The 10,451-nt window shown below is 42.9% G+C and overlaps 1 protein-coding gene across 1 annotated transcript; it reads right to left on the bottom strand.

Annotated features, from left to right (window-relative positions):
* Positions 1-235: 235 nt before the first annotated feature.
* On the bottom strand, positions 236-9,436 carry LOC126565864 (uncharacterized). The gene is made up of 5 exons (XM_050223073.1): positions 9,325-9,436; positions 2,909-3,130; positions 2,687-2,838; positions 2,252-2,617; positions 236-935 (listed from the first exon to the last, which is right to left on the bottom strand). Exons 1-5 carry the CDS (start codon positions 9,392-9,394, stop codon positions 240-242), a joined length of 1,506 nt encoding a protein of 501 aa, XP_050079030.1. The 5' UTR covers positions 9,395-9,436; the 3' UTR covers positions 236-239.
* Between the last annotated feature and the right edge of the window lie 1,015 nt (positions 9,437-10,451).

The following is a 10,451-nucleotide window of genomic DNA, read 5'->3' as shown; positions in this document are numbered from 1 at the left end:
CTAGCTCTTCAGCCAGGCCTTGACTCTCCTGTCAATGTCTCAACCCCCCTAACAATACATCTAGTCTAGTTCGATATGCTGCGGCTCCAGCAAAAAAGCCACACTAACCTTTACGCTTGAGTAAAATAATTTAGATCAATAAATAAATGAGCAACACACTCTTACTGCTACTACAAGTTTCTTCCGCAAAACGTCTGAAGTTCACTATGTCTTGGAAAGTTATATCCACTCACTTCCACCTACGGACGCCGGAACTGGGCATTACCGAAGAAGAAAGGATTCTGACCTGCTAGACCAAAGTTTGTACCGGTTGGAACCCCAAACAGCGGAGGTTGCTGCATTGGGAAAGGTTGCAACGGATACTGACCACCGGGGAATGCTCCCTGTCCGGGAAAGCCTGGAAATGATCCTCCAGCTGGGAAGCCTACACCACCTACCGGTTGTTGGGGTGTCGGGAAGCCCATCGTTGGACGACCGGCTAGTGGTGGGAATCTTCCCGGAGCAACTCCTGGGAAGGGATCTCGCTGCACGATAACCGACGGTGGATTCATTGGATTGAATGTGATTGCATTTGGGTTTGCAGTAACGCTTTTATCTGCGGCCAGCCGGAAGTTGATGGCAATATCGTTCGTGAGATCGTGAACAGTCTCCGAAGGTGCATCACCGACTGGTCTTTCCTGGTTGGCGTTAAATCGATTGTCGAACCGGTTTGAGACGATAACCCGTTGACGATCGTCCTGTTTGGGCCATTCGTTTGACACTGGTTGTCGTGGCGCGTTGACGCTGGCTTCAACTTCCTCTTCAGAGCTCGTTTCGAGCAGTTCACTGTTGCCTGGGTTGCGTTGAAGAGTGTTTTCAGGTGATCCTTCCACTAAGTCATCCAATGGACGTGATGCCGCTTCAAAAGATTCCAGCAATGACCACTGTTCTGAGGACTGTTTTGAAATATTATCGTTATATCTTAATATTACATCTGGAGATTTAGCTCCAAATTTAGCAACTTCAAGGTGTCAATAAGAAGAGCGTCGTTATTCGGCTTCGGCAAAGAAAATGTGCGAAATAATTTACAATGTAAGTGAAGCATAAAGTAGTTGCATTAAATATGTACATCTGATCCAGAAGCGTATCACTCTGATATAATAGTATTCGCGAGCCTCATGCTTGTCAGTTTATTGGTTACGTTGAGCTCTTTATGTTTTAGTTCGAAAGGAAAATAGCAGCAAACGATAGAAGTCATGGAAAAGATAGCGAGATAGTAAAGACGTTTTAAGTTCTTAACAACTTTATTTACATCGTTCACTTTGTAAAGCTTATAACTGATTAAACTTAGTGGAAACCGAAATCGGGGAAGCACAGTAACCATCAGTACAACAGTGCTGCGGTCGATCAATCTTTCCAGCGCATTCAATACATGGTTGGATCGCTTTGGAGCGTTCAATACATGGTTGGATCGAAGCAGGACCTTCGCATCATACCCCAAACTCCCAACCTAGAGCCGAGTCCGAAGTCGGACACACATTCCTCAGCTACAACTATCTACACCATCATTCCTTATTCTCCATTACCATTACACTGCGGCAAGATGCATTTCGTTGCGTGAAGTATCTCGTCAGCTCAACTCATTCGGCAACCGGGAAGGTACTTATGCAACACACACACACTAGTTCTGGAGTTTTCAGTGGTAGAGGTTAATAAAACAAAAAATGCATGTAATGAAACTTCGCATATAGCTCTATGCTTATTTACATGCTACTAGAAAGAGGCGCAAAATTGCTAGACTGTTGAAAGTTAATTAGAAAGATTGGAAAGGTAAATGGAATAGAAAAGGGTTGAGATGATGGTCCATAGAGTTCGAATCACAGAGGTTTTGTTACAGATAGTTCTTTTTTAAATGTATATGCGAGCTTGAGAGATGTGTTTGGAGGGAGTAGTTAATAGCAAAACATTATACAAAAAGAGATCCTTAGTTTTGTTTTTGTGACTCCAATCAGCCAGTATCAGTAGTATAGTTATCGATAGGAAGACTGTAGTAAACCCGAAGGAATTTGGATACCAATGTAGAATTGTTCCAGTTGTTACTATGAATCGGAAATTTGTAGGAAGGTAGCAAAGTTCAGTCCGAAAATGGAGAAAGTATTAGGCAAGCGGTTGCGGACAGCATTTGTCAGGAAGAGGATTAGGCAGCTTCAGCAGCGGCTGTAGTAGTAGGTTCCGCAGCTTCAGCATCATCAGTAGCACTTTCCGTATTTACCTCCGGCTTCTCTTCGGGCGCTTCCTTTCCATTGTTCACCTTCTCCTCGTCAATGTCCACATTGGACGTATCGATCGTGTTCAGATTGTCATCGTCAGCCGTTGTCTTCTCTTCATCGCTCGATTCTAGCTCAGTGTCACGCTTGGGTGCATCGGTCGCCGGTGCGGCCGGTTCCTTAGCCGCCTCATCATCATCACTATTGCGATTGCCGACCTCGACGTCGGTTGGAGCTTTGGGAGACGTCACCTCCTCGCTATCAACGTCCGGCTTCACGTCAATGACACGCACCTTAAAGATCGAGGTACCAAACTCCGTCTTCTTGGTGTAGTACGTATCATTAATCACAACCTTGTGTCCATCGATGACCTAGAACAAAGCCGTATTATTAGCTACGTAATCGTGGATGAGATACGGAGATATTCTGCCAGATCATACCTTCACTGTAGAGGTAGAGTTGGTAACACCGTCTTCTGATGAGTCGTCCGGAATTTCCACCGGCCAAACTCCTGGTCCTGACGGGGCAAATTCACCTCCATAGAAAGGATTCCACGATCCAGCGAAGCGATCGCGGACTCGTTTTAGCAGATCTAAACAATTGTAACATAGGAATCAGTCCTCGTAGGATATCCATCAATCAGCTTCAAGTACACCACTTACCATCCAAATATCCCGAAAGTTGCCACGAGAAAGGATTGTACGATGGGAAGTACACGGGTCTGGCCGGAATTGGAGCAAAGTCTCCGGTGTCCACTACACCATCGAACCCTTCAAACGATGACGGGTAGCGGTTGTAGTATGTCGGACGATGGTGGGACAGTGGCACAACGATATACTCAGCATCATCCGATGTGTCCGATTCCTTCTCCTTCTCGTAGCTCGCTGCAAATAAAAAACGAAGCAAAAAGAATAATTCAGATGAATCGATCGAGAAAGACACACATTTTATCGATCATCGTCATCTAAACGCGTCTCAAGTTTATTGCGCACCATCATTTAGGAAAAAACATGCTTCATCACTAACGATCATGCACTCGAATGCGCGTCGATCAAGGTGAAATCGATTTGCAATGGAGAAAAAAATAATAAAACTCCACCTAGAAACCACCCGATGAGGGACGGAGCAGAGAGCTCGTTGGCTTTTTTCGGCACTTGCAGTCAAACTTCGAGCCCACCCCTGCCCAAACCATTGGGGAAGAATAATTGCAACCCTGCCCGTGGCCACACTAATCGACCATAATTGAAGTGCTCAAAGCACTAATGAAGATGTTGGAGCAGTAGTAGCAGTAGTAGCGACATCAACAGCATCACCACCTGCTGTTGTTATTCAAATGAATGGAAAACGATCATTATATACCGAGGGCATGCAACTAGGCCGTTTCTTTCTACCGAGCTTCATCTGAATCTCTTGTACGAACCACAAAGTTGAAAAAGTTCTTGAACAAAATAACCATCCAAAAGTGACTAACAGCAGAGATGGCTCTAATTTCAGCCACATTCGATGCTAGACTGATCATAACGAATCGATGAAACGAAAAATCGTTATAATCATCACAAAACGGCAGCAATCTGATGGATGATTCACCCCGAACGACAGAATCGCGTGCCGCCGAGTCTTTGTTCACCTTTTGCGTGTCGCGTAACAGCTTTTGCTTCATAATTGGAACAATTTAGAAGTATCTCCTCTCGTCATACCCGTATGAGGCGTGTGTTTTTAAATTGCAAACAGTAAATTAGTGCCCACAAATGGATAGAATTCGAAACAAGGTTTCGTTTCTGGCAGTTGAAAAAATTTGCATTGATAAGCCGGTAGAAAAATGGTTCCCATTTGAAATTCATTCCGGGTCATAGCAGCAAAGGAAAGTCATTTTATGACCACCATATTTCTGTTCTTCTAATTTGTTTGTATAATTCCTTGCAGAGATGTTTATTCAAACAATATTACCCTGAAAAAATGTGCTTGAATGCTCCGCTTAAAGTACCTTTAGTGCGTCTCTGAGCTCAAGATTTAAATTGTTTTCTAGCAATTGCTTTAAGTTGTTCCAAAAAAGAACAGAACGAGATCAAGATATACTGTCTTGATAAAAAGTTTCTCAAAAAAACAAACACCCCTTCTTTACTAAACATGTCGATCACGATCGTAAATCGCACTACCTGCAATGACACTGTTGACACTGTTATTAGCAACAATATTCTACGACGTGACTGGCTTCGTTTGACTGATAGACAAGTATGCACAATGTTGACCTACTCTCCGGCCACCGGGTACAGATCGTGCCGCTGGAGCTCCTTCATTCTATAGTACCCCGTACAGTAGTTACACAAGCCGGTTTTATGTCAAAACAAGCCAATGACCTACTCGAACGCCAGCCCCTCGAACGTCAGACAGACTCAAACCGATCTTCGACAAAAATCTCCATCATACTGAATCAGCAACAAGAAAAAACATGATGCCCTTCTTTGCTTGGCAAATTGATGTGCCAAAAAATATTGCAAAGACGAAAAAACAAGTTATCAAATTGCCCATAATTGCATCACAGTCAGTGCACAATGCGTTACGTTCAAGATGTCTTAGGCTCCCTCCCCACACAATGACTTACCTTTCACAACAAAACAAAGGAGCTTTTTTTTGTCTAGCTAAAGCTTCAAGGGTTATTACACCCACAAAACCGTGTACGACTCAGTAAAAAAAAAAAGCATTATTCAACACCTCCTTCAATATCTCCCAAAACGGTTCTCTGCTACACGATCAGACATAGGCAACGAAAATTTGCCAAGAACGGGTTTTACAAATGTCACGTGCCACCGTGTACTTTCGGGTGGAGCAAACTGTACCGTAGCGATGCAATGCAAGGCATGCACAAATTCGTTGCACTGCCCTCTCTGCCTCTTGTGCGCCCTTCAAATCCCTCAAACGGTATTAATCTCCACTCGAAGCTATGCATCTTAAGTTCCTGGAATTGTATTCAAAACACGCAACGAAATAAATCAACAACAATCTAATCACGCTGCTCATGTGGGTCTGAATGCAACTGAGCAACTAGCGTGTGGGAGGTCCAGTAACACACGTACGGAAACTGCATACCAGACGCCAATTGTGCAGGAATTAGGTGAACGGTAAATAGCATTCCTTAATCAGAGCGATGAACTTAGAGCTATTTTCTAGCAAAAATCTAGTCTATTCTACATTGAAATGCTTCTCAGTAAATTATAATTTTCATTAGGTTTACCAAAAAGGAGAACTTTCTCCCGGCACGCATCCGCACATCAACAAACCTCCCCAATCAATCTACTGCAAAAGGCAAGAATTCAACAGCACACTTGACGTGCTTCTCATTCTCAGCCGGCACCTTCTTTTCCACCTTCAACACGGCGAAAGTATTTTAATTAGCTTCATCGCTCGATTGCCAAATCATCGTTTCAAGTACCTTTCTGGCTTAAATTCCTGCCACCGGTGTGAGAAGGCGTGCGAAACCAGAATACTCTTGAAATGCTTTCTACGTTTTTGTGTACTGTACACAGCAACAACGTTGGTGTTACAGCTTTAGTGGCGCTGAAACAAATAATGCATGGTTGAGATTGGTAAACATGTTTTGATTAAAGTTTAATAACAATTTTAAACCATCAAATCAGAATGACGATTTGGCAGTGGACCACAGCTTGAATAACTACAAGCGTGTATAATGTTGATTTGTGTCGGAAATACCCAACAGATGATGATGTAGGAGATAACATTTGAAATGTTCTTCAGACAAAACCACTATTTCAGAGGTGTCAAATATGTAAAAAAGTAGGGTGATTCCTAGATCATAAAACAACATGTTTAAAACAATTTGTGGTTAGAATCACTCACTATTAAGCTGTAGGTGGCCTAGACAGTAGTGAAATATGAGAATATATTTCGACTATTCATCAAACGTTTCAATAAAATATCTCACATAATATAATATTCCACAGACAGAATTGTCGAAGTCCTTCCAGACAGTTTTGTTTGCTTTGTGCTGATATACCCCCCAACTCATAAGTTAGTCTCTATATTAGTGTTGGGAAAAGCGGATTATATTCTTCGAGTCCACTTCTTGTTTAATCTTCAAGTTCTCACGAGAACCAGAAGTTTGGATTTGTAATTTCATTTTATTTCATGTTCACTTCATTAGATTTTTTAAACCACCAATTCAATACAAATGAGGCAGAAAATCTTTGTCAGATCCAAATCGCATCGAATATCGACATACTTCCTATCAGATCAAAATCGGATCGAATCTCAATCGAATCCGAATCGCATCGAGTCCCAATGGAATTCCAATCGGATTTCGAATCGGATCAAATCCGTCAATTAGGATGAGGGGGTGGCCCGGTGGTAAGGCAACAACGGAGCCGGTGACCTAGAAGGCCGTTTAATACATGATCATACATTGCTTTACAACTGATTTAAAACATTTTAATATCTTAAGTCCTAATTCATCTCCGCAAGTGTAAATGTTTTGAAATTTTAGTTTTTTATCTCTTTATATCTTCCTTTACACCCTACTAAAGTAAAACTTTATTCTTTTTCTTGCAGATTGTTATATTTAAAAAAACACAGAAAGGTAAGAAGTTCTGTAAATATCTTAAAATGTTTTATATTTTTACTATTTCAATTGATTTTGTATTTAAAATTTTATCGACTTGAAGAACAACAAACCAACTGCTTGTGAGTTTGACACCGCTGATTGCCATTAGTTGCAATGTGATTGGGCTGCAACAACCATTTTTTAAGTTGTTGTTTCGTTCCTAAGTTGTTGTTGGAATGCTTTTTTCTGTATAACTCATTAAAATTGAATTGCTTAGAGCAATTCATGCCATTCTCACATATGAGCAGTTCTATCTGCTCGAGGATATAACAGAAGCAAGACATATCGTTAAGTCATGCCGTCTACAATCATTTGAATAATGAGTGAGCTCATGAGTGAGCACACCTGTATCAGTTGAGTCAGATTTCAAAAATTCGTCAACATTTTTCTCAAAAATATGCAACTGACAGTGCAACCATTGTTAACACCGAAAAAAACCTCCTCAAGACTTCCAAGAATTTACTCAAAAATACATCCCATCCAATCGGCATAGTCACCAGCATGAATGGGACGCGCATATTCGACTTGCTCACTTAAACCACCTAACGTGCTGAACGATCTCTCCTCTCCCCCAAACGAACTTGAATCAGTGCCCAGTAGTTTCGTTTTACGCCAAGCGTCACCGTTGTTGCCGTCGCCATTGCGCATCAACCAGACCCCAAACCAGCAACTGCTCAAACTCATCCATCCGCGGTCAATGAAATTGCGGCACATCTCGGCACATTGACTACATACATTCGTCGCATCAACGGACTGACATGAGCGGCGTTTATACGGGCCGCTTTATGCAGCGTGTGAAAGGGTTGCTCGCACCACAAATGCACAACAATCAGCTGAAATTGTTAATAAAATTGTACTACTACACATAGTGGACACTTCCCGCCAAAGTCAAATGGAGGGACAAACACTCAGCTTGAAATCTCACCGATGTCATCTCGGAAGCATTTAAAACGTATGCCGAGATGCTCGGTGGGAAATTGCCGGGAAATTGCCGAATGAATAGTCGGCTATTCTTAATTTACCGCTCCAGCGTTACGGTGCATCGATGTAACGATGAGCTGTAGAAAGAAGGCAACAGACGAGAAATTAGCGTGTGATGACGCAAATAATCATTACTTCCCCCAAGACGTGCACGCGAGCTGAAAGTCTCAAAATTTTCAGCACCTCCACCAAGGTCAAACCATATGCCGGTGGTATCGGTTTCAAATCGAAACCGGAAGATTTACTGGCCAAATTTCCGAACGAACGAGCAGAAAGATCTGCTCCAATGATGCCTACCGGCAAATGATGAATGATGCTCATTAATGCAAATAAAAACTGCCAGATTTGCTTGAAGTTGATGAGATCAAGCAAGGGGTTTTTTTTTAAATAAATACTCACACTCGAGGTGTGCAATTAAAGCATCTGTTTTGAAGCATGAGTTCTGCTCGCATATGTGTGGCGGATAGATTTTAATTAGCCTCCAGGCGTTCAGTAAGGTGCGCGCGCTTCTTCTGCCCACTTTACGGAAATTATGCAATCTGCTAAAATGGCGCAAAAGAACGGAAGATGGATGGAGAGTAGTGGATGACGGCGATTTTGTACAAAATGGCGCATCAATTCAAATCTGTTCAATATGTCTATGTTATGGGAAACAAGATTTGATCATGTACGATCATTCCCAAGCGTCTGATTACTAGTTACAGACCAGTTACAGGTGACGGTCGTGACTGTTTTTGACTACGTTGTCTCGTTAACACCGCACCAACAAAAAACGCACCTAAAACAGGTTTCAGACTTAAAATAGATCACTTTTGGGGAATATGGACGAGTTCTGTTAGTCCGAAAAAACTTGTTTCGTATCGAATACCCACTAAGGGTGATCGACGCCTCAATCAACTTTAAGCCAACGTTAAGCTTTTTTACTCTGTTCAAATTAAACTTAAATTACGTCTCAGCGGAAATGGAGGCTTAGGCTCAGCCAATCGCTAGGAAACGTATTTTACAATCAACATTACAACCCATTGCACACATCACGCAAAAATCAAGCTAACCACGACTGGGTCACACGCGATGCGAAAAGCGTAATTTTAACCTAACATCAGCAAACAAATTCTTATCTCCCGATCCGTCGTCATTGGAGATACGTCACTCAATGGATCGAATGAGATGCTCTAGAAAAATCGCGACAAAAACAAACTGCCTTGTATCCCGTAAGGTTATCGCTTTTCACGCCCGGAGGGGGAAAAATTGATTTTTCATGTCCATCGATCGATGCCGACGTTCAAATGGCGTGAATGTCACACTTGCTGCAAGCTTTCCCAAACAAACAGCATTGAACGGTCGCAAAGCGGCCACTCCGCAAGACCTACTTCCAAATTTAAAGGTCCTCTTGCCCGGCGCCGTATGGAAAGTGTCACTCGCCATTTTTAATCACCTAGCATCACCACACCACACACAACGGAGCCACAACAAATAACCTACCTGGATAGGCGACGGTAGCGGTCACGGTCAAGGCAACCACCAGCAACAAACCGGTCGTGAATCGTCGCATTCTGTTCGTTTTGCAAAAATGGAGGTAGAATTTTCCAGAAATTTCCCTTGCGTGAAGATTGCTCACGTACTTGTTACGGGTCGCTACTGCACTCGCACAATCGCACTGCACTGCACAAACACCTGCTTTGATAAAGAAAACGAAACGACACACATTAAGAGATTACTTCGATCTGGGCAAAACGGGGGAAAAATCGGAATTTTTCCTTCACTCTCCACTGCACGGCACCCGTACACCGTTCAAAACGTCAAAACAGATGCTACACACATGAACACGGGGAAAAATTGCGCGTGCCGGTGAGAATTGTCACCGTGCCGTGAGAGGAGCTAAAAAATTCGCCCACAAAATTCACACCGGAACACACCGCTCTGGAGGGCAGCGACGAGATTGCGGTTCCGATGCTGGAGCACAAGTGTGTGCGTACCTGGGTGTTGTATCGCTTTTTTTCGGTGGCGACGGTTTTTGCCAAACACGCGCGCGTTCGTTACTCTCGGAGTACGTTCTCTCGACTGGTACGGTGGCCACGGTACGCTCCACGTCTATATATGCCCGATCGTACCGGATGGTTTTTGGTGGGTGAGTGAGCAATGGCAGCAGGAGAGGGTGGTTTGGTGAGTCAGACTCTCCCTTTGCCATGTTGTCATGATGTGGTTCCGTTTTTACGCATTCACGGTACTGCATCGTTTGGTCCCGTTCGCACCACAATCGGTACACCCGTCCCGTTGATGTGGACGCTAAACAGTGCGCCACGGCCTGTGTTGTGACGGGCAGGTTTTTGTGTGGCCCGAGTGAAGCAAGATAACAACAGCCAATGATGCCGGTAGTCTATACTTTTTTTTACGGAATAGGAGAATTTTAAATTTGTGCATCAAAATGATATGAGGAGAGTATTACACGGCTGGTAAAAAGTATACGTGTACATGCCATATCTTTAGGTCTTCCTTTTTCTTCAAAGTTTTCTTCGTTTTCTCAAAAAAGTAAAAGAATAACTGGTATAAAATCTCAAAAGCATTTTGTTTGATGAATTATATTATTGTGATGCCATTCACTGAAATTG

This window comes from Anopheles maculipalpis, chromosome 3RL (assembly GCF_943734695.1).
Source record: "Anopheles maculipalpis chromosome 3RL, idAnoMacuDA_375_x, whole genome shotgun sequence".
NCBI classification, from domain to species: domain Eukaryota; kingdom Metazoa; phylum Arthropoda; class Insecta; order Diptera; family Culicidae; genus Anopheles; species Anopheles maculipalpis.
This window is presented reverse-complemented; position numbering and strand designations above follow the sequence as displayed.